At 38.0% G+C, this 25,871-nt stretch overlaps 2 protein-coding genes across 2 annotated transcripts in view; one reads left to right on the forward strand and one right to left on the reverse strand.

Moving 5' to 3' along the window:
• The first annotated feature begins 214 nt into the window (after positions 1-214).
• Positions 215-11,934, forward strand: tmem235b (transmembrane protein 235b). Its single transcript, XM_079845734.1, has 4 exons — positions 215-699; positions 957-1,013; positions 1,174-1,311; positions 10,842-11,934. The coding sequence occupies exons 1-4, from the start codon at positions 528-530 to the stop codon at positions 11,075-11,077; spliced, it is 603 nt and encodes a 200-aa protein (XP_079701860.1). The 5' UTR covers positions 215-527; the 3' UTR covers positions 11,078-11,934.
• Positions 11,935-20,309: 8,375 nt separating this feature from the next.
• Positions 20,310-25,871, reverse strand: part of tha1 (threonine aldolase 1) — a 13,717-nt gene continuing 8,155 nt past the window's right edge. Inside the window, exons 6-7 of the mRNA XM_079801496.1 lie at positions 23,677-23,869; positions 20,310-22,779 (exon numbers count right to left, since the gene is read on the reverse strand). Coding sequence (XP_079657622.1) covers positions 22,475-22,779; positions 23,677-23,869 — 498 coding nt within the window. The 3' untranslated portion in view covers positions 20,310-22,474. The remainder of the gene's footprint in view (positions 22,780-23,676; positions 23,870-25,871) is intronic.

The following is a 25,871-nucleotide window of genomic DNA, read 5'->3' on the forward strand; positions in this document are numbered from 1 at the left end:
TAGTCTTTTTCTTTTAAAAATAAATCTTGACCCAGTAATCATGAATTACTGGAACAATCATGGAAATCCAGTGTAGAAAGATTTTGTATGCATCATTTTTTTTTTTTTTTTTTTATGATTTAAAAAAAAAATGGATGGATAATGCCATGAAGGGTGTTGGTTATGCACTGTACGTCATGTTGCCTCTGTACCAGTCATGCGTAATCTTGCCTTCAGTGTTAGTTGGACACAGACTGCACACACCGTCGAGGAATAAATGTTCAAGCAACCAACGTTTTCTCTTAAATCCACACAACTTTTGTATTATTAACACCTTGCATGTCAACATTTGTCGACATCTTGGATGGACAGTCAACATCACTTATTCCAGCTGCCGGGCAAGCGCGTGTGGTTTATTTCATCAACTCCCGGGACCCTTCACTTCAGCAGCATCTGCCCGCGTCGCACAGCCAATGCATTTCGCAAATGGTATGGTTTTCAGTTAGTTTTTGGGTTGTCCTAAATCGGAATCGCAAATCCTCTCCGATATGAAAATGACATTCGGTTTCGTGGTCGTCAGCGGCGGTTTAACTGGTGTTCTTAGTTTCAGCTGTTTAGCGCTCTCCATTGGAACTGAATACTGGTACATCATCGAAGACAAGCGCGCGAACCACACTGACCCGGCGCGCAGTCACTCTGGACTTTGGGGAGCTACAGATGGTATGGCGCTTATTTTCACTATCATATCTTTACCCATGAGAAGCTTTGAATTAACTCTTATCCTAGTCAGATTATTTTTTTGAATGTATGCACTGGTAATATTCCCTGGTGCGTAGGCTACAGTTCATTTGACCAATAGATATCCAGGACTTTTTCTGTCAGAGAACTGAATAAGTAGCCATAACAAATATTTCTTAGAGATTACACCCAAAAAATAATTTCTGCACCCAGTTGATTTGAGTTGTGTTTTTGACTAGATGTCCAAAGTCAAACAGAAGACACTGGATATTCAGAATCAGAAAGGCAGATGGAAAGTGAGTGTTATCCTTTTTCATAAACACAATGACTCCTTCTAAACTCTGCTTATTGTACTGCATTGAACGTTCCTATATCTGTATAACTGAGCCATACATAAGATGGTATTTTTATAAGCCATTTCTGCATGGTGTAACAGTTATAATTTACTTTCTTTAGTCATGCATAACGTGATTGCCATCTTACTGCCTCTGAGTCTGGTGATGCTGGTGTTTGGAGGTATCTGCGGTCTCGTCAGCTCCCTAGCCAGAAGCCGGACACTCCTGATCGGATCCGCTTCATATTTCCTCCTGTGCAGTAAGTCTGACCCGCCATGGTTAGCACAGTAAAGAAACTGTTAGAAAATCAAAGATACACTATTTATATGTTGCCTGCAAAAAAGTTTGTCAGCAGAGGACTGATTAACATAGACATGTTTCACAGGGTGTGCATGGGAACGAATTGGGAAAAAATGCTATCTATCAGGATGTGCTTCCAACACTATGTGAATGGTTTCAGTGGCGGCGCCAGAGAGGTGTCTGGGGTGGCACTGTGCTAGTAATACATGCAGTGCAGTCACAGTATCATAAGTTATAGTATAGGAATGTTTAGCTAATGTTTGTAATGTGAAATAAACCTTTTGGACCACACTATCTGCCACATTGAAGAATTTGTGGTTATCACTTCTACCTCTAATCAGTAATCATAGGATTCATTCATGCTTTTTTTGAATGCCAGGTTAGGGTTATGGACCCCTTGAAGTGACCTTAAAGGAACTGTATGTAAGAAATGTATTTCAATTAATCATAAAATGGCCCTGATATGTCACTAGACATTAAGAAATCATGTTAATTTCAAATACTTATATCACTGACAACGGTTGTCCGGCCAGGATATTGTCATTTTAAAAGTGAAGTTGCAGCCCTCAACTGATGTTGATGTTGACATGTTGTGTTTTGGCCTGAAGCGCCACCCTCCACCTGTCTACCAATCACGAAGTCAGTAGTGTTTCTGCATTCGGGTTGCCAGCTCTGCTCTAGTTACCACAGCTGCAGCTACAAACTTTTTGGATAAACAATGTCTAACTTTACGAAACCTAAACGACCTCGTTATGAATCAGAAAAACGTCGTGACAGTGTCCGAAATAAAACAAGGATTTGTATAAGAGATGCCTTTGAAAGATGGAGACGGCTGAAAATGGAGAATAATTTGAAGACTGATGCCAACGTTGCTAATTTTCTCCTGGACAGGTAAGGTTCATCTATGTTTGGCTAACTTGTACTTAATGTAAATGGACATTTCAAATATTCATGACAGTCGAACAAAGTTATGCATGTTCGTGCAAAGTAACGTTAGGTTAGCGCAGATGGAGGAGGTGGGGCATTGAATTGAAAAGGTAACGTTAAGGAATTGTTTGGTAAATAAAAACGGCGAGTCGTCATTGCTAACATTAGTAATGCATTATCAGAGCCCGTTTCTCTGTCATTATGCTGGGACGCTGAGGAAAACAACATTAGCACTCCTATTATGGCAATGTGAAAACGTATTTGAGACAGTAGCCTAACGTTACCTCAGTAAAAATTATTCCTCATTCGTTCTTCGCATATATAGTGGACAAAACATGCTGCAAGTGGACCTGTATGACCATTGCTAATGTTATTTAGCTTTGCTGTAATTTTACTATAATATACTATAGTATTTTTTAATGTGGGAATGTACTGTCACATACGAGCGTTCATATTTACGATTATATTTGGCTAATCGCCATTAGTAAATTTTTGCGATTCATAATTACTTCACAAAACATCGCTCTTGAAGCATAAAAATAATTAACAGAAAGAAAAAAAAAAACTTACTGTGTAGGACTCGTCACTTGCCATTGAAAGCTCCGTGTAGCAGCCTACGTTCCTGCAGGATCCTGCAGCCTCGAGTCAGGGGGAGGGGGAGAGGGGATACACCGCTCTACAGTAATTTGAAAGTGATTGCAGTACCAGTTTTGGCCACAGTCCTACATACAGCTCCTTTAACAAACCCCTGGTATGAAATAAGTTCTGCCACTGCATGGTTTTAAAGTTAGGGTTGGGTTTGGGGTATATTTGGATCTTAGTAAAACCTCACCATATCGCACCGCAAGATGTGCTACCTACATTTTTAACACATTTGACACTTGTGCTACTACTCTAACAGATTTCGTGCCTCACGAAGGATGTTTTAAAGGGGCAGTAGGCGATTCATGAGAAACAGTTAACCCTTTCACCCCCCAATTTTTTTAAAAAGTGAAGTTTAGAACATTTCCCCTTATTGTTTCCATTGTGACACATGCTTGTTACGTGGCTCACCGCAGCCAAAATAACGCTGTATGATAGATGTATAGCTTTTATTTCGTTATTCCTTTTTTATTCAAATATTCACAAACTTGCTTACCATGTCATCAACTATCTGATATTCTGATTCTCAAATACGCGTAAGTGAGTGTGTTTTGTCGTTTAAAAACCTTTATAAATGATCTTGATCTATATCGTGAGATGGGCGCTGCCATGTTTGTTTTTGCGCCGCAGTTCAGAGAGTCCTGTCGTTGAATTTACAGCACGTGAATTCATTAGTTTCTCCTGAAATACATGTAAGTAAGTGTCCGGTGAACTGGGAGAAGAATAGGGTAAACCTCTAAGTTACTTATGTGTATCTGGTATGAATAAAACGTGTTGTTAAATTATATTTGAATGGATTGTTACTGCTGCCTCAATAGACACCAGTGTATATTTTACAAACTCTAAATGTATTGTTTTACTAGTACTTATGTTTATTTAAATGTTTGAAACCTATTATGTGGTTGAAACACTGCATAGTTGTTATATATGACAAGCACTGAGCACGTCCGTCTCTGGCACAGTGCCAGCCAAAGCACGAAAACAGTTTGAATCTGGCAGTTTTCACGTCACTGAACATTCTAAATCCCATGGGGCTGTCCCGCTCAAAAGGTTAAATGTGGATCGAACCGAGCACCACAACACACTTGTAGTGTGCGTATACAGGGGTGTATACACTCACGATGGGGGAGGAGAGAGAGTGACCAAGAGGGAGATTTGAAGAAAGACTGTATATAGAGAGGTGGCTTAGAGACAAAAGAGAAAAGAAATATCGTAAAATTTAAATATGAAACATACAAAACTGTATATGGTTCCATAACTCAGCCCCACCCACAACATTTGAGGTCAGATGACATCAGACTATAAGATATGGGTATTCCACACAAATGAAATCATAATTAAGAGAGACATTTAAACATGGGCATCACACAATATACATTCACTTGTTGCCACCTGGTGGTGTAATTATGTGGGCGGGCCCAATGCAGGGGTGGTAATCCCATTGACTCTAGTGCTCAAGTTTGGAAACCAATTTCAGCAAACAGAGACAACATAACACAACATTCATGAGCCCAATAAACAGCCTGCTAGTCATTAGTGCGACAAAATGCCATACATGCAAGAACAAAAAGAGAAGTCTTGGACTGTTGTAAGTTCATTTTGTTCAAGGGGTCCTACTATGCCCCTTTTTACAAGATGTAAAATAAGTCTCTGATGTCCACAGAGTGTGTATGTGAAGTTGTGACATGCTATTGCATTTGTGTTATGTACTGTATTGCATTAAATGTGAAGAGACAGCTTGAGCAGACTCTCAAATGTGCTGCAACAACTCTTCCTCTTCTCTAAAGCAGCCAAACATGGCCTCACCCCCTATGTCCCTTTGTTACAAGTTCCCAGGGGCAGGATTTATGTACATTTTAGGGTTTGTGATGTCACCAACCCGGGAAGAAATCATAATCAAGGACCCCTTTGAATAGATAAAACATTTAAGTAACTTTTAGCGTGTTCTCAACCGCAGACAAACTTAATAATAATAATACTTTTTATTTATATAGCGCCTTTCCCAAGCTCAAGGTCGCTGGACTTGTGTCTACAGACTGATGGGCTGCAACACAGATAAACAAAGTTCAATCATTTGGCTGTGCAGTTTTCTGAATGACATTCAAAAACTGGAAGGCTGAAGGCATTATTCACCTAGAGTAATTGTTATGTCAGAGTCTTATGGGAATGAAGTTATTGCGTTTCCTCTCATGTAATTGATAGGATAATAGAGAATGTCCCCCCAGCTGTGATTGAAATCAGCAATCTTAAGGTGAAAGGGAAAGGTGAAACCAAAAAAGATCTGGGTAGATTTATGTGAAGGATAATACAGCCTTCAGGTATTCTGACCATGCATCAATCTCTCATTTAAATGTGATATGATTGCTTTTGTTCTTCTGACAGTACACGCATGTACAAGAAGAAGAAAATACAATAATAATCCATGCCGAGTGCAACCAGAGCTCATTTCCTGAGACCCCTGCCAGAAATCCCAAAGCAACTTAAGTGTCACAGGCAAAATCATTTTCCTTTGATCTTCGCACATGCACACATAGACATAGCTGGCTTGCTGTTTACCCCAACACTAAAACGCACCTCACAGCCTTTATTTGAGAGTGTCCTCTCACTATGTAGCCTGAAAGCATATGACTTGAATAAAGGTTTCCTTAAAGGAGCCAGCCAATGATTCCCAGCATTTACCACCGTGGTAATAAAGAGCGCATGGCGAGTGTTTAACACGGTGAAGCTTTGAGTGTAAGTGAGGGTAAAATTTTGCCATCGTTCTTGTTACTTACTTATCTTTATTTTATGGAATGTCCTCTATTTTTTTGGTTGGTTATCACGGACAGGAACGTTGTGAGGAAGGAATATTTTTCCATCAGAGAATTTCACATGGACTGTATTTTGGTAATGGTCTTCTGCTCATGTAAGATGAAAAATCAGTGAATCATCTATTCACCAGGCTTTGACTTGTGGCACACACAGTGCTATATAAAAAATAATCAGTAGTTTCTGGAGAGTACGGACTGTTTGTTCTAAATGAACCGGTAAATGTAAGATCAAAAACAAGTCAGTCTGTTCCTGTCTAGACTCTCGGCCATGCTAATTAGAAACTCTCTGTTTATTGGCTCTTAATTTTATGTGCATAATTCGGCTGATGAGGAAATCCATTCTCATTTTGTCAGTGGTTAATTAGATGTGATTTTTGCTGCTGTGTATCCACATCAGCACATTCTGTTTTAATGAAGATTTGGTAATAATGGCTCACGTCTTGGAATCATCAGGCTCACCAGGGTGCCACAGGAAGCTAGTTTGACTTCCTCCCTGTTTACATCGCTGATGATGATGCTTCTCTTAATTCTGAGAGAACGGATCCCGTACATTAGAGATTTGTGTTCATGGTTCTGTGCTTACAGTAAGAGCAGTGTTCAGGGAGACGAGCTCTGCATGTCTGGGGGGAGTATGTTTTTGTATTCAGTTCTGGTTCAGCTGATCACAGAAAAAGACGAATAGTTTTTGGCGGCTTAAAATATGGATCTATTAAACTAAATCACTTAGATAATGCGAGCGGGAATAAGATCACTGGATCCAGAAAAAAAAAAATTGAAGCAAAGGCTTGTTAAAGGGATGGTTCACCCAAAAATGAAAATTCTGCCATTAATTACTCACCCTCATGTCAACCCGTAAGACCTTTGTTCATCTTCGGAACACAAATTAAGATATTTTTGATGAAATCCGAGAGCTTTCTGATCCCTCATAGACCCCAGAAAGTAAAGACATAGTTAAAATAGTCCATGTGACTACAGTGGTTCAACCTTAAAGGGCTACTTCAGTGATTTAGAATTAAGCTTTGTATCAGTAGAAAACCGATAGTATATTCAAATTATCGTACTTTCCCCCCTCATGTCCCCCTGAGACGAAAGAATTATGCATTTTATTTCTGGAAAAAATCCTCAGATGACGCAAATATCGTCATTTTGCGTCATCTGAGGATTTTTTGGCCAGAAGACACTACAGCCAGTAGAAGGAGCTAGTTCTGCATTTTATCAACCCGCCCATAGGGGTGGGATTTCACTCACAGAATGTAAATGCGCATGGCCGCTCGGATTGGGTATTAATAATGGAGCGGTGCGGAGCAAAGTGAGTGTTTCAACTTTTCAATGAATTCCTATGAAAGTTAAGCTTCCATATGCGATCTGAAAACACGCCAGACTGGAAACGAGCCGTTAATGACTGCCGCGCTTACCTCAGCTCAGCTCTTCGCTCTCGTGATGAATGAAGTCTGACTCCTGCTGCGTTTGTGCTGTGACTTTCGTTCGGCTCACTCACACGTTATTGAAAAGACGCGTTCAGTTTTTAACTGTAGTGTTTATTCTCTAACTGAACAAAATTATTGTATTACTATGAATATCAAAACGACGGTGGGGGTGGTGCCGCGGTGGGGAAGTGATAACCAGTAGCCGTGGCTTTGGGAGTGGCCTCGTAGGGCAGCGAAGCAAGTGCGTTCTGGGAGTTGTTGTCTTTCATCCACATGAGTCTTTTCTCAGTCTAGAAGGTACCAAATTCAAAAATATTTTCACATTTCTACTACATAAATGACCCATTCATCTTCCCTGCGCTGAAGTACCCCTTTACTGTTACAACTTTATTCAACAATTTCTTGTACTTTTTGTGCGCAAAAAACAACAAAAATAATGACTTTATTCAACAATTTATTCAAATTTCTTCTCTTCTGTGCCAGTCTCCTACGCTGCTGACGTTATAAACAGTGCAGTGCTTCTACATCAGAATGTCGGCTCTGTATTGGCCAGCTCCTGCTTTAGCATCACATGCATGCGTCGTGGTGCTCACTTGAACAGCGTCAGAGACTGACACAGAAGAGAAGGAATTTTAATAAATTGTTGAATAAAGTCATTATTTTTGTTGTTTTTTGCGCACAAAAAGTATTCTCGTCGCTTCATAAAATTAAGGTTGAACCACTGCACTGTTTACTTAAAAAAGTTTAGAAACTGATTGCCTTATTTTTGCAAAGCAAACTTAAAAGGAAAACTGAAGTTAATTTAATAATCAGCTAAAAGTAAAAAAAAGCTAACACCTTCCAAATAAATTAAGTAATACATATCAAGTTAGTTTAATGCAAATTCTAGTTAACACACTCTACAATATTTACTTATCTTGCTTAAGATTTAATAGTAAGATTACTTGAGTTCCATTTAAATAACAGTGTTATATTATGTTCTGCAAACTTCTTAAATACTATTATTCTCAACATAGTTTTAATCTGTAATCGCTTTCCACATTTTCTTCAAGTAAAGAATGTATTTCTAGTAGTTAAACTGACATTAAATGCAACTTAACACTCAATTAAGTAAGCTTAATAGCATCAAGTTGTTCTTACTTACACCATTTAAGTTTTGTCAACTTAAAGGGTTAGTTCACACAAAAATTTTAATTTGCCCATTATTTACTCACCCTCAAGTCATCCTAGATGTATATGACATTCTTCTTTCAGACAAATAAAATCGGAGTTATATTAAAAAGGTCCTGGCTAATTCAAGCATTATAATGGCAACGATTTTTGTTCTGTTTTCAAAAATGCATCTGTACGTCAAATAACGTGCGCCACACGGCTCTGGGGTGTTAATAAAGGCCTTCTGAAGCGAATCGATGCGTTTGTGTAAGAAAAATATCCATATTTAAACTTTATAAAGTAAAGTTTCGGCCGATCGCCTTCCGTATTAAATTAATGGAAAAAGTGTTAAAAGTGCCTCTGCAGTTCAAAATGCTTACGCTACCAGTTACGCTCATCAGACGTAGCATAAGCTTTTCCACGGAAGGCGATCGGCAGGATCTTTACTTAATAAAGTTTTAAATATTGTATTGCAAAACACTTTTGCTGATATTGAGGTGGGATACGGGTAAAGTTAGGGACAGGTGTGGTGGTCTGGGTAAGTTTAAGGGTAGGTGTAAGGGACGTGTCAACTAGAGCTGCAACTAACGATTATTTTTTCTGTCGACTAATCTAACGATTATTTTTTCGATTAGTCGACTAATCTAACGATTATTTTTCCAGATTAATCTTATTATTCTTTTTTACTGATTATTGTATTTCAAAGAGGGTAGTGAATTTGTATATTATTTTAACATGAAATCAATGAATGATGACAATATTAATTGTATTTCAGGAAGGGTAGTGTACATAGTATGCCATTTTATAATGAAATATATGAACACAAGAAGCTTTTTAAACATAATATATAATGATACTATTCATCATAAAATGTATACAGAGTAAGCCTAATAAGGAAAAGTTGTTTACTATAGTAGTTGAGTATGATTTACTTATTGATTTGTGTCAATAGTAAATGAAAATGCACTTGTATTTATCTGCAAAAGGTTCACATACAGGAGCTTTCAGCATAGTTTTAATATAGTATAACTAGTCGTCTATTTTGAAGATACATGTGCATAAACAACGACTAAAGCTGCCAGAAGTTTTAGCCCAAACTTCAAATACACATTTAAATGATTAAAGCTAGAGGCATATCTTAACTTTAATGTTACTTTAATCATGCAAACTACCTGTATACAGCATGTTTTATGCATATGTGTTTGGGACAGAGGGGAACCAGGTCGCATATACAGGAGATATATGCAGCCCATAATAAATAAAAGCACGAGACGTACTGGGGTCGGAGAAGAACCCCGGAAAATGTGACCGTCTGTTGCAATACACGCGCCACGGTTCAGCTGCGCGAGAGAACACTGGAAGGGTTGCCAGGTTTACACAACAAAACCCACCCATTCGTTACTCAAAACTAGCCCAAAACAAGCCCAATCGCGTTTCGGGGAGGTTCTCTGGTAAACATCGCGTTCGGGGGGTTAAATATGTGTGTGTCTTTGCTTCAACCCGCGGACATGAGACACAGCCCGCGGCAACAGTGTAGAAGTAGCCCAATTCCGCGGAAAAAAGCGGACTTGGCAACACTGACTGGCAGTGTGAAAGCTCCCGCTCTCCACACACACATCTCCTGCTCTGCCACCGCGCGCAGTGTGAAACCGGCATTACAGAGCGAACAAAGCACAGTTTTATTCGGCTACTCCCACACTTTTGAATGTCGCGGTCTGGCTTTATATGATAAATGATAATTTTCACTATGCCCGGGGGCAGAAGCTGCCATTATTCTAGATCTTCTGTTCCATTCTAGAACGTAAATAATGTGCCGCCGATGCGTCGACGCATTTCACGCACGTCGACGTATTTTCGTAGTCGACGCGTCGTTGCAGCCCTAGTGTCAACAGTGTAATTATAAATGTAATTACAGAAATGAATTACAGATGTAATTACAGGTAATTTTTTTTAATGTAAGTACAATGTAAAAACATGTATGTACACAATAAGTGCATTGTATCAAATGATTAATTTAAAGGTAAGTATATAGTAGTTAAGGCCACCTAATATAAAGTGGGTCCCTTTTTTTAAGATAGCAGAAACTCAATTTTCAAACAAAAGATATCACAAAAAAGGCTGTTGTTATAGTTATAAAATACCAGTCTTTAAATGCTGCCTGAATTAGGCACTTATTCATGACTAAATATACGAAGATATGAATGTGGCAATAATAAAACCACCACAGCCCACACACAACAAATGCTCTGTCAACCACTTGCCATTGATTAAAAGAAATTGCCAAGAAGCATAATTATAACATTGACTGGATTTTAACATCTTGTTAGATCTGCTGAATCAAGACTGATTGTTGTTGAATCAAATTCATTTTTAGCCCACAGCTAAACGTTAACTGTCTTTTTAAAATCCATCTACAAAACAGAGAATGTCTTGTAGCCTCTGATAGAACAACAAGGTGTTGTCTTAATGATGCTTAATTGGTTTAGTTTGTGTGGGTGCATTAATGCGTGCTTGTGCATGTGTTTCCTCAGGTCTTCTCACTCTCTCTGGGGTGAGCTTGTACATCAGGTACTCTCAGAAGGCTCTGGAAGAGACCGAAAGGCGGATGGGCCGCGAGCAGATGGCTCAAGTGCACACATCATACGGGTGGTCTATGGGCATGGCCTGGATCTCCTTTCTCCTGGAGGTGATCACTGGCCTTCTTCTACTGCTGGCTGCCAGGCTGGTGCCTTTAACTCAGTATGAAGAGTCTGTCGCTCCCATATAGAGCAGGTTCGTTGAACCATACATGTCCAGACAGTATTTGTCAAGTCTTACATTGTTAGAACCTACACATGTACATTACCTATCCAAAGTTTGGACACACTGATTTATTTCTATTATGACTGTTTTACACATTTTAGAAGAATAGTAAAGCCATTGAAATCATAAAAGAACACAAATGGAAGTAAACTGAAATGTAAGGGTTGTGAAGATATTCATACATAAGCACGTTTTTTGTCTTCAAATGTAATTTCCAACACTTAAAATCGTGAGGAACATTTAAGCAGTAGTGTTAGAGCTGGACAACCAAATTGCCCTTGAAAAAAGGTACAAATTGCATAAGTCTGTTATTTCGTTCAGTTATTCTTTCTGTTAGTGGTCATTCTATTACTTTCTCTAAGCTATATGACATTTTGTAAGTATATAAACCTATTCAAAGGCCTGCATTTTCATATCTTTTTTAGATAATAGCTACTGTAATTGCTAGGAAAGTTCATGTGTTTGTGTCTCTGTGATTATATTTAATGCTGGGCTTCTGTTTTCAAGTATTCGTATTTGCTGCTTTTCTCTTCCTGTTATTGTCCTTGATTTCACATTGTGAATGGAGCATGTAAAAGGAGCATGTAAATAGGATTTACAGCAGTCCATTGTTCATTAAATATGTGTGTAGTATATGAAAAGTCCTTTCTGAAAGAAATTAATTTAACTTCTGCAATTTGATTCACTTTTGATGTTTTAAATGGCTTCACGTTTCATGATTGTGAGTTTTGCATCTGATTTGTTATTTCCCTCCTCACATTTCTATCAATTTACCCAAAGAAGCTAATTTAATTTGCAGTGCCAATATAGAGAATCCCTGAGACTTTGATTGTCTTGTGAATGGTGTTATTCTTGGATTATATTTCTTGTAAATATTGTTCTCAAATTATGTTTTGCTTTTAAAGGGTTAGTTCACTCAAAAATGAAAATAATGTCATTTATTACTCACCCTCATGCCGTTCCACACCCGTAAGATCTCCGTTCATCTTCGGAACACAAATGAAGATATTTTTGTTTGAAATCCGATGGCTCAGTGAGGCCTGCATAGCCAGCAATGACATTTCCTCTCTCAAGATCCATTAATGTACTAAAAATAGAGCTAGGAAGAGCTAACAAATTAATCAATTTTTTTTTCTGTAATTAATCATGATTAATCACGATTAAAAACATTGGAGTTTTTAATATTTTCATATTGTAATAATTTCAGTTACTCTCCAAATGAATGAAGAAACAATTTAAAGACAGCATATTTTAAATATTTGTTGTAATGGTATCTTTTTATGAATGAAGGCCAGTATCACTGATACTAATGTCTCTATGAAACATCAATGACATTACATTACAGTATAACTGAAAGCTACCAATTTCAACATTTATTAGGCTTAAAAAAATAACTTAATTAAAGTGAACTTAAAACACTCTTTATATAAACCCATTATAATAAAAGTTATATTTACCCATGGCCTTCCCTGTTAGGCATAGCCTATACATAAATTGAATAGTTATCAAACACCTTTCTTAACTGCATAAATAATAAATGAAGTATAGATTAATCATCAATAAAGCTACAATTTTCTCTGTTCCCTTTGTTCTTTGAAGAACATTAATGACAGACATCATCAGTGCTGCTGTCACTTTAAGATCGGCCGCTGCCGAACATGACGCAGATCTGATGCGCTGTCACGCAAATCGCATTTTCTCACAAGTTCATTAAAGACGTTATTTAACTCATTTAAGACTCCTATTATGGCAAAATTCTCTGTGTTGTTTTTAGTCTGTCTGTGCGTGGAGTGTGTGTGTGTCAGGGTGTCCCTCAATGAGCTGACAGACATTGACATACAGCGTGTTCTCTTTTGTCTTGTCACACAGATTGTTTAAAAGCATTTATAAGAGTGTGATCATATAATGTAACGCTAGGATATAAAAAATGGATAAAAAAATGGACGCTGCGTTAATTGCGTTAAATATTTTTAATGCGTTAAACTGAAAAAAGTAATCGCCCGCGTTAACGCGTTAATTTGCCCAGCACTAACTAAAAACATTTAAATCAGTCCATGTGAGTACAGTGGGTCAATATTAATATTATAAAGCGACGAGAATATTTTTGGTGCGCCAAAAAAAAGTAAATAACGACTTGTATAGTAAGAACCGATTTCAAAACACTGCTTCATGAAGCTTCGGTATCGAATCAGCGGTTTGGAGTGCCAAAGTCACGTGATTTCAGCAGTTTGACGGTTTGACACGCGATCCGTGTTTTCAAATTGGCCATCACTATATAAGTCGTTATTTAATTTTTTGGCGCACCAAAAATATTATCGTCTCTTTATAATATTATTATTGAACCACTGTACTCACATGGACTGATTTAAATATGTTTTTAATACATTAATGGATCTTGAGAGAGGAAATGTCATTGCTGGCTATGCAGGCCTCACTGAGCCTTCGGATTTCAACAAAAATATCTTAATTTGTTTACCGATGATGAACGGAGGTCTTACGGGTGTGGAACGGCATGAGGGTGAGTAATAATTTACATTATTTTCATTTTTGGGTGAACTAACCCTTTAATACAATCGTCTCATTTATATTTGTGTTTCTCGGGTGTTTTACACTTTAACTTGATTAGTAACTGTTGTTTGTCATATAGTTGTGACAGCTTTCAGTCTCAAAGCGATAGTGTGCTTTATGAAAATCTCTGTTGACTATTATTCTGATTTTGGTTTATGGCAACAGTGAGGAACATTATGCTTTTCGATATTTGTCAAGATTAAAGCTTAACTGAATTGTCTGTAGATAATAATGGTTGTTTGCATATTGTTAACTGATATGATGTTTTTGGTTTTACAAAAATGTATAAAGTATAACATATTAGTGCATTAGAAGACAGGGAGAATATTTGAATTGCAGATAAATATTAGTAATAATATATCAGGGACAACTGTAATATTCATAAATAGTACTCACTCTAATTTTGATTATACACAAACCGCTTTAAACAAATCAACAACAGAAGAACAAATGTGACTCACAGTCAAATAAATGAAGTTGCTTTTGGCACACTTGGCTGAATTTATGAATCATAAAGATTATAATGTCTTAAGAGTGAAGCAGTGGATTTAATTTTTTTCTATGCAGGATAATAGACATCAGGGGTCTGCTTTAACACTCTCAGAGGGTGACAATCTCTAGCAGAGGCAAGAAATCAGAATCATTCAAGTTCATTTTCAGGTGTGGAAAGAAAATTGAACGAGTGAGTAATGAGACTACCTTTTTGATTCAAGCAAAATAGTGATCTTGGTGCTTCTTTCCAAACGGAAACGTATTATTGTTAATTTGCCTTATTAGTATTTGTGTAAAATACAGAGATTTCACTTAAAGTCCACGGTGGTCTGAAAACACAGATTTCCAACTACTGCATCCAAACAGATGTAAATGTTTTTGTTGAATTATTCACAACCTATAAATTGTGTTTTGTTGCCATGCCTATTTTTGACATCTCCTTTAGATGAATACATTGAGTCCAGTAATAGCACTCAAGCCCTCACTGAATAATTTTGAATTTCTGTTGGAGCCAATATCTTTTTGTGTCATCCTCCATAAGTAGCTGATTAGTCCACCCCATCAACCGTACACGGCCCCATCAGAGCCCTAGCAGAACAATGCTGAAATGAATGTTCCTTTGGTGTGTCCTCGTGGCTCAGTCCATAAAGGCAGTATTTTTCCATCATGATGCCAGTATTTTTCCATATGATGTATCTCTCATATATGCAGTCTATCATTGAGCCTATCGATTGTTGGGTATTTATGCAACCACATGCACCCCCCCCCCCCCTCCAAATAATTACATTTTATTCAATTCATATTTATTTATATAGAGTGTTTCACAATACATATCGTTTTAAAGTCATGCAGTTAGCTAATATAATGTGTTCATTTAGGCAGAAAAAAGGATCTCATTAAAGCAATTATTACAAGTTGTGATCATAATGATTACTAAATAAATGTTGGCTGTGATGCATGTTGATTCAGAGTTGCCGCAAAGTCCCTGCAGGGGATGGCTGGCATCTTCTCCTCACAGTGTTGGGTCATCTGAAATATTCGTAAGAGGCTGGATCCAAACTAGAGCTGGGTTACTCTCTAGTATCCCGAGGTAGAGACGGAAAAGCAAATGGAAAATAATTAGCATAGCTGCTGTTCATAACATTCCAAACAAAAGACAATCATGTGCCTTTCATCTGATATAACTGAAGTAGAAGGTTATGAGATGTATTATGTGAATGCTTGGCTTGGAAAGAGATGTGTCTTTAATCTAGATTTAAACTGGGAGAGTGTCTGAGCCTTGAACATTATCTGGAAGGCGCAGAGTTTAGGAGCCAAATGTGAAAATACTCTCTCTCATTTAGTGGACTTCTAGGTACTACCTTAAAAAGAGTCATGGATTGTAGTGTGACAGAAGATCAGTTAAATACACAGGAGTTCAACATTTAGAGTCTTATAGGTCAGTAGCAATACTTTGTAATCAATATAGAACTTAACAGGTAACCTATAGAGATGATAAAATTGGTGTTAGGCTATATGATCATATTTTCTTAGAATTCTAGCAGCTGCTTTGGACTAACCGTAGCTTGTTTATTGAGGACGTAGGACCATAGTGTAGTGCATTATATCCACTCTAGAGGTCATGAATGCATAAACTAGCTTTTCTGCATCTGAAACAGATGTTTCTAAGGTGGAAAAACACATGAAATATGATTTTCGAAGTTGCAACACCTAGGTTTTTAGAGGATGAAGTGACAGTACATCCTTCTAGATGCAAATTATACTCTAAGAGATTATGTGTAAAGGTTTTTGGTCCAATAAGTAATACCTCAGTATTATCTGAATTGAATAGAAGAAAATTACTGGTCATCCAATAGTTAAATACACTGTAAAAACTAATTAGTTCAGTTTACTTAATTCAATTGTGCAAACTTGTTGCCTTAATTCAATTAAGTAAGCATTTGTCAACTTATTCTATCTGGGATCTGAGGAAGTGTACTCCTAGAGTGCATTGTGGCATGAATAAATTAGTTGTTTCGTTTTACTATTTTTATCTTTATTTTACTATTTGTCTTTTGTCAGTATAACCCCAATAATGACAGCAAGTCAAATAGTTAAGGTCGTATTAATAATAAAAAAAAAATTAAAAAAATTAAAATCCTTGTTACCATTGTTGTGTTTTGCATGCTGGATGTTGAAGTCTGTGTGTGACACACTCAAGCTTGGTCAAATGATATTGTGACAAATATAGAGGGGATTATATCAACTCAATTCAATGGTTATGCCATAAATATTTGCAAAAATAATGTTAAAAGATCATTATTTGACATGAAATATAGTTATGTTATATATCATTAATGGACATTTTATTACATTTTATCATATATATATATATACTTCCCTTCTTTTGAAATCATACAACTATGGTTTCTTGTTGCATTGCTGCATTAATAGGAAGTTAATTACTAGAATATGAATGAAGTTCCAAGTGTCCAACCAAAGGGAACACTAATCACAATTATGGTGAGAGGAAGTGGAGGAAATGAGTGATAAGTCTATAAAAAATTGCCCCACCTCAAAAACACTTTGCCCGCCCGCCCGCCTGCTTGTTTTTTTGCTTTGGCAAAATGGTACTCAAACCAGTCAAGTAATTTTTACTTGAGTTTTCTAAGTAATGAATGAATATCATGCAAATAGTTCAGATTACTTAATTGTTTTAAGTAAGTTCAACAAATTATTGGACATTAAGTAAAGTTTACTAAAAAAGTCTTAGTAAGAACAACTGTTGGATTTTACAGTGTATAATAAAACATATCTTATTTAAATAATAATAATAATATGACTATTAATTAATCCCATTGAGATGATCAGCTTTGCTATTTAGGTTTAACTATTTTGCCCATTTTTCATAATGTAGTGTCATAATATACACATTATTAAACAGGACTTATGCACTCCAAAAATCCTAAAATGGCTTTGTTGGCATAAAAAAACCCCAAATTGATGCAAACAGGTACCACTCAAATAATGTCCACATTTTACCACAAGACAACAACAAAAAATTATTACATTTATGAACATAAAATATTTTGCATTGTGATATTATTTTCAGGACAATTAGACATTTTAATGTAATGTTAAAAATGAACATTCTTTATCATAATGCATAATGCGTTCTACTATTTCAATTGTTTTATTTTTCAAAACAATAATTCAAAATAAACAAAATGAGCATAAATTTAAGGCAGTACAACATATACAGTGTGGGCCCCAGTCCACCCAGTCCATTTGCACCCTTGGTAAATATGAGCAAAACCGACTGTGAAAATTTGTTTTTGTAATTTCTCTTTTTAGTCTTTCATTCAAAATATTCACAAAAATCGAACCTTTAATTAAAGTCAAATAGTTAAAAGGGGGGGAAAAACTGAAATATTTGCATTGCACAATTAATGGCCCCCCTTCATTTACAACCCCAAATCAGAAAATGAACACAAAATATTTCATGTTTTGTCTGGTCAACTTCATGTCATTTGTAAATATGCATCCTTTCCTTTTATTCAGATCTGCAACACATTTCAAAAAAAGTTTAGACAGGAGCAATTTAGGGCTAGTAATGAGGTAAAATGGTTAAATAATGATGTGATTTGAAACAGGTGATGTCAACAGGTGATTGTAATTATGATTTGGTACCAAAGCAGCATCCAAGAAAGGTCTAATCCTTTAGGAGCAAAGATGGGCGGAGGATCGCCAGTTTGCCAACAAATACGTGAGAAAATTATTGAAATGTTTAAAAACAATGTTCCTCAAAGAAAGATAGGAAGAGATTTGGATATTTCACATTCAACAGTGCATAACATAATTAAAAGATTCAAGGAATCTGGAGGAATTTCAGTGCGTAAAGGACAAGGGCGCAAGCCTAAGCTGAACAACCGTGATCTCCGATCCCTCAGGCGGCACTGCATCAAGAATCGTCATTCATCTATAAGCGATATCACCACATGGGCTCAGGACTACTTTTGGCAAACCCTTGTCAAGTACCACAATACGTAGTTACATCCACAAATGCCAGTTAAAACTGTACTGTGCCAAAAGGAAGCCCTATGTTAACAGTGTCCAGAAGCGCAGTTGACTTCTCTGGGCTCGGAGGCATCTGGGATGGACCATCACACAGTGGAAACGTGTACTGTGGTCAGATGAATCAGTATTTCAGGTATTTTTTGGGAGGAATGGACGCCGTGTGCTCCGGACCAAAGAAGAAAAGGATCATCCAGACTGTTACCAGCAACAAGTCCAAAAGCCAGGGTCTGTCATGGTATGGGGTTGTGTCAGTGCCCTTGGCAAAGGTAACTTGCACTTCTGTGAAGGCACCATTAATGCTGAAAAGTACATAGAGATTTTGGAGCATAATATGCTGCCTTCAAGATGACTTCTTTTCCAGGGACGTCCATGCATATTTCAACAAGACAATGCAAAACCACATTCTGCACACATTACAAAGTCCTGGCTGCGGAGGAAGAGGGTACGGGTACTTGACTGGCCTGCCTGCAGTCCCGACCTGTCTCCAATAGAGAATATGTGGCCCATTTTGAAGCGCAAAATGCGACAACGAAGACCCCGTACTGTTGCCCACCTTAAGACTTTTTTGGAGGAAGAATGGGACAAAATGACACCTGAAACACTTCATCATTTGGTGTCTTCAGTCCCTAAATGTCTTTTAAGTGTTGTGAAAAGGAATGGCAACATTACAAAGTGGTAAATGCTTTACTGTCCCAACTTTTTTTGAAATGTGTTGCAGGTCTGAATGACAGGAAAGGATGCATATTTACAAATGACATGAAGTTGACCAGACAAAACATATTTTGTGTTCATATTATCTGCAATGAAATACAAGTCAAAGTAAATTTAGAAATCACTTCTTTTTTTTTATTTGCGTTTTCCATACTGTCCCAACTTTTTCTGATTTGGGGTTGTATTACAATGTGCAACCTCCCTTTGCCAAGAAAACAGCTCAGGATCTTCTTCTATAATGTGTAATAAGGTTGATATGGTAAGAGATCTGAGACCATTCCGCATTACAGAAACTCTCCAGATACTTCAGGACTCTCTTCTTCAGCACTTCCCACTGGGTTTTAAGGGGAGTTTGGGTCAGGGGAGTGCTATATCCATGGCAAAACTTTCATTCTGTGGTCAGTGAACTATTCTGTTGTTAATTTTGAGATGTGTTTTAGATCATCGTCATGCTGACAGGGTCATTCAGGTGTTGATTTAATATCTGTTGGTACTTGATGATTCCGTATATCCTAAAAAGTTGTCTAGGGAAGAAAATCAGCCCCACAGTATTGAAGATATACACCCTAACCCTACACCATTCTTCACAGTTGGGTGAATCGGAACTGAAAATCAGGTAATTTTCCACATGGCTATGTTTCTGTTCACGCCAAACCCACCACTGATGTTTTTCCAAAAAGCTCTATTTTGGTCTCATCTGACCATAAAACCCAGTCCCAATGAAAGTTCCAGTAATGCTTGGCAAACTGCATGAGATTGCTGTTTGATGTCACCAAAGCCTTATTTTATTGCAACCTTCCCAAACAAGTTGTTGTTATTATAAAGGTGAGGTCTGATCATATGTTTGGAGACTTTTTGACCCCAAGACCCAACTGTCATCTACAATTCTCCAACTCTGATCCTTTGAGTTTCAGTTAGTTTGGCAACACAAGCCATCCTCCTCAGTGTGTGTGGGGGGCCAATAAAGACACACGTCCTCTTCCAGGTTAAATCACCAGTTGATTTAAACTTCTACTATAAACTATTGCCCATAGTGGAAATGAGTATTCCAACAATCAAGCTATTGTCTTAGCCATTTTATGATTTGTGCAGCTCAACAACCTTTTTGTCACACATTATTACTGTATTCTTAGGTCTTTCCCATAGTGATGGATGACTATAGGAATTTGTCCTGTGTGTCACTTCATATTTTAAAGCCCAGTGAAAAAAAAGTGTTCCTAAAGTGAGCTTTACCATACCAAAAACATACCATATGAATTGGAATATACTTCAGTTAGATTAGTACTCATTAGAATTTGTATGGGTGCCAATAATTGTGGCACAAATATTTAGGAGAAAAGTTTCAACTGTCATGAAAATGTCACAAATTAAAAAAAAAGGTTCTTAATCTTTATTATCTGTCATTTTGTATTACTTTTAATTTTGGAATGACATACAACATAGACATTTTCTTGACAGGATGTCACTGCTACAATGTATTAACTGAAAATATACAGTGGGGCAAAAAAGTATTTAGACAGCCACCAATTGTGCAAGTTCTCCCACTTAAAAAGATGATTTTAAAAAGAGTCATTTTCATCATAGGTACACTTCAACTATGAGAGACAGAATGAGAAAAATCACATTGTCTTTTTTTTAAAGAATTTATTTGCAAAATATGGTGGAAAATAAGTATTTGGTCAATAACAAAAGTTAATCTCAATACTTTGTTATATAGACCCTTTGTTGGCAATGACAGAGGTCAAACGTTTTCTGTAAGTCTTCACAAGGTTTTTACACACTGTTGCTGGTAATTTGGCCCATTCCTCCATGCAGATCTCCTCTAGAGCAGTGATGTTTTGGGGCTGTCGCTGGGCAACACGGATTTTCAACTCCCTCCAAAGATTTTCTATGGGTTTGCAATCTGGAGACTGGCTAGGCCACTCCAGGACCTTGAAATGCTTCTTACGAAGCCACTCCTTCGTTGCCCGGGCGGTGTGTTTGGGATCATTGTCATGCTGAAAGACCCAGCCATGTTTCATCTTCAATGCCCTTGCTGATGGAAGGAGGTTTTTACTCAATCTCACGATACATGACCCCATTCATTCTTTCCTTTACACGGATCAGTCGTCCTGGTCCCTTTGCAGAAAAACAGCCCCAAAGCATTCTTTCTCCTCCAAACACGTTGAGTTTTTACCAAAAAGTTCTATTTTGGTTTCATCTGACCATATGACATTCTCCCAATCCTCTTCTGGATCATCCAAATGCTCTCGAGCAAACTTCAGACGGGCCCGGACATGTACTGGCTTAAGCAGGGGGACACGTCTGGCACTGCAGGATTTGAGTCCCTGGTAGCGTAGTGTGTTACTGATGGTAGCCTTTGTTACTTTAGTCCCAGGTCTCTACAGGTCATTCACTAGGTCCCCCCGTGTGGTTCTGGGATTTTTGCTCACGTTCTTGTGATCATTTTGACCCCATGGGGTGAGATCTTGCGTGGATCTAGGGAGATTATCAGTGGTCTTGTATGTCTTCCATTTTCTAATAATTGCTCCCACAGTTGATTTCTTCACACCAAGCTGCTTTCCTATTGCAGATTCATTCTTCCCAGCCTGGTGCAGGTCTACAATTTTGTTTCTGGTGTCCTTTGACTGCTCTTTGGTCTTGGCCATAGTGGAGTTTGGAGTCTGACTGTTTGAGGTTGTGGACAGGTGTCTTTAATACTGATAACGAGATCAAACAGGTGCCATTAATACAGGTAACGAGTGGAGGACAGAGGAGCCTCTTAAAGAAGAAGTTACAGGTCTGTGAGAGCCAGAAATCTTGCTTTTTTGTAGGTGACCAAATACTTATTTTCCACCATAATTTGCAAATAAATTCTTTAAAAATCAGACAATGTGATTTTCTGGATTTTCTTTCTCATTCTGTCTCTCATAGTTGAATTGTACCTATGATGAATGAATTGTTGGCTGACTAAATACTTTTTTTGCCCCACTGTATAGGGCTATTGGACTGTAAAGATGCAGCAAATAAGCAACAGAATAAATTATACGCCCAAAACCATTTTAGGGATACGGCATTTAAAAAGTAAATCCAGTCATTGCATTCCTTCTGCATGCTATAGTAATAAAGTTAACTGTGGTCCTGAACCCCTTGTGACCTCCACTGCAGTGAATCTCTGCTTTGTTGTCATGACGATCCATCTCTACACTGAATGTGTCTCATCCTTACGGGGAACTCTTATTATAACACTCAATGATAAAAACAATAAAACTAGCAAGAATCTTTTAAAGAGTCCTTACACTGCTTCTGGTGCTCATAGTGTGCAGTTAAACAAAATGCAAATGTCAAGTCAATCACAATAGTTTATTGTGAGAAAGTTTATTGTGTGTGCGTGTATGTACACACTAAGTGGGTGTACTATACCTCTCACCGCTGAATAGAGTGGGTGAATCTTGGCTGTCAAACTGGAGTGCCAAAAAGTATAATTATGCTTGTTTTTGCAGTTTTAGAAATGTCCCTGAGACCAAAAGGCTGGTGTAAAGAAACCCCTGATTGGTCAAGGGCTGATAGACTTGAGCTTGTGCTGTTGGGCCACAAACTGAGCCTTCTGTATAGCCAGCTGAGTGTCTTCCTCGCTGATGCCCAGATGCCACACAGCCCTGACTGTGCCCCCGACATGGGGGAACATCAGAACCTGGACCCCCTGTCCGAGAGCCTTCACCTCTTCTTCATCTACGCCTGCCATCCGCTCGCAGAACTCCACTGGGCTCATCTGGCGGTCCCGCAGACAGAACCTCAAAATGTTGGTTTCCACAGTGGTCAGATCGACCTGGTACAGAGGAGGGTCACACTGTAACAGCGCTACAAGAGAGAAGGCGAGAGACCTTACATTAGACTCTTGAAATAGAACTGTGGACATTTAAATTGGACCTGTTCAATGGAACACAATGAGACATTTAAAATGATAATACAATTTGAAATAGCTCTTTTCAAGGCACTGAATGGGGACAAAAATGTTCAAGCTTCGAAAAGGACACAACAGCACTATAAAAGTATCACGTGTGACGTTCATATGACTCGTGCACTATATTCTTCTGGAATCATACAGTTACTTTGAGTGAAGAACAAACTGTCATAATTCACTGATCTAGTGAGCAGCATTCATTAAGTCAGTGAGTTGAATTCAAGGACCGAATCTGTCCGATTTGTCAACAGAATCATTAAAACAATCTTTTTTGCACTTTGGAGCACTTTAACAGCCCCCGTCTGAAATGAGTATTGAAAAGAGCAGAAAAATACACCTTTTGTCTACCCTGGAAGAAAGAACTTCAAATAGCTTTATAAGAAGATGAGGATGACTAACTAATGACTTTTATTTTTGAGTGAAATATTCCATTGAATTTGTATTTATTTATTCTAACCTCTTCGGTTCTCTGACTGACTTCTTTTTTGTAATGCTTTTAGTTTCTGACTTTTCAGTCGTACAGGTTTAGTATGCATTATAGCCAAATGAGAATGAGCATGAGCATAATTAGATGGCTAACAAAACGGTGGTGCTATTTAACTCATTTCAGCTATTGTGAATAAGAGCATTTTATATGCCTGATTCTTTTATAATAATTATGGTCAAAGTATATTTTAATGAAAGCCTTTCACACACACAAGCTAACTACTGTAGTAATGCATTATGTCAACAGTGCTTGTGTAGTTTCATGCTGAGGGTTCAATCCTTCAAGGACATCTATGGGGTTTTGTCACCTTGAGCAAAGCGTCTGGCGTTCCTGTGGTCCTCCTCCAGTCTGCCAATCATGTCTGACAGGGCAATCTTACCAGCTGCTGCCAAGACACCCGATTGGCGCATTCCTCCGCCAAGTGCTTTGCGGGCGCGTATTGCTCTCTGTATGAAATCTTTTGACCCACCCAGCATGGTGCCCACAGGTGCCCCGAGTCCCTGCCAAAGAGCAAATCAGATCAAATGAGCCTTTTTGTTTCTGCATTGTGTGAGATTTCCAGCTCCAAATTAAATAGATAGGGATAGAGAAAACAAGAGAATCTATGAAAGAAAACATATGCAGTGCAGTTCAGACATAATTGAATAAAGGTACTGAATGGATGCAAGTTTACTTAGCATCCACCTTAATGCATTTAATATGCTCAGGGTCATTCACACAGAACGTTATTTATAACTCACCTAAAAGGTTCATTTACTTCATTTTATGTTCTTCCATGAAGCTGTTATTTTAGTAGTATTTACATGCCAATGAAGCATAATATTATGACCTTATATTCTGTTGGTCCCCCTTTTGCTGCCAAAACAGCTCTGACCCGTTGAGGCATGGAGTCCACTAGACCCCTGAAGGTGCGCTGATGTTAGCAGTCCTGTAAGTTGCGAGGTAGGACCTCCACGGAACAATGCTTAGGTAGGTGGTATGTGTCAAAGTAACATCCACATGGATGGCAGGACCCAAGGTTTCCCAGAAGAACATTACTCAAAGCATCACACTGCCTCCTCCGGCTTGCCTTCTTCCCATAGTGCATCCTGGTGCCATGTGTTCCCCAGGTAAGCGATGCACACGCACCCGGCCATCCACGTGATGTAAAAGAAAAAGTGATTCATCAGACCAGGCCACCATCTTCCATTGCTCCGTGTTGCAGTTCTGATGCTCACATGCCCACTGGACAGGGGTCAGCTTATGACTTATTCGTTTTTTTAAATGTCTTTTTAGCTTGAATTTATTTTAGTAATTTTAGTACTAAACCTATTTCAATCAGGTTTAGTTTTAAGTTAAGTTTTTCATCTAATATTTTATTTCAGCTTTATTTCAATTACCAAAACCTTTTTCTTTTCTTTTTTTAATAGTTTTAGCAAACAATGACAACAACCTGAAATCCATTCATAATATAAGTAAAGTTGTTTTCACACCAATAATGGTCCCTTTAGTTTTTTTCACAGCCATTTTCCATCCTTTTCGACTGAAAATTGATTTTTTTTTCTCTGATGACAGTGGTACTGAGAAGAAATAATTAATTCAACTGGTCATGTGATCTCATGTGAACCTGCTCAATGCAAAGTTGAGTGTCTAAACCTAGCCTGGTCTTACCAGACTCTTGTACATTTCATTTGTACAGAGAGTCTGGCCACTCTCCATTGACAAGCGTTAACTTCCTAGAAGGGGGTACTCTGTTGAAGTTTAAAACTATTGGATCTCCCAAGAGCCACTCTGGATCTGCCATAACCAATCGCTAACGTTTGGTTGTGACGTAGGTCATGCGCCGTTCGCCTCTGTTTCTCACATGCAAGTCCGTAAAAATAACTGTGCAGATTGTGCATGCCACCTCAGTGATAAAACCTAAAACTCGTGCATTCGGATTGTGATTTATTCACAGTGGAGTTTTGTGATTGGGAACGCGCTGCTCACGTGGTCCGTAACATGATTGTATGCTGTAAATAAAAAGTCATATGCTTGGTATGATAAGAATAAATGCTGCCGTAAATAACGACCCAATTCAAATGTTTATGTGCTTTTCTTCTTTTTATTATTTTCGGTGATGAAATATATTGCTCTTGTAAATACTTGCCAGCATTTAAAGAAATACAAGTCTAGAAATGCATCCAAATTACAGCGAAGCGCAACCGTACGGTGCTCTGCAGTGGTCAAAAAGGATATAAAAAGTGAATTTTGAAGTGATATATTCTTGAAAACTGAAGAGATGTGGATTCGGACAGCAATTAAATTACCACACGACCTTGGTGTTTGTCTAAAACACAAGGTAATTCGGCCGGGGATTTTTACGCGAGTGGTGGGAGACGGACGGCAATAAAATCACTGACTAGCCCCTGTAAATGATGACAATACCTTACGACCCCACGAGAAACAATTACCATCCGAATAGGGCTTCAGCCAACTCCTGCACCACTAACGGAGCGAGCTGGAAAATCAAACTTTTCCCGA

This window comes from Gobio gobio, assembly GCF_949357685.1.
Source record: "Gobio gobio genome assembly, chromosome: 20".
NCBI lineage: Eukaryota > Metazoa > Chordata > Actinopteri > Cypriniformes > Gobionidae > Gobio > Gobio gobio.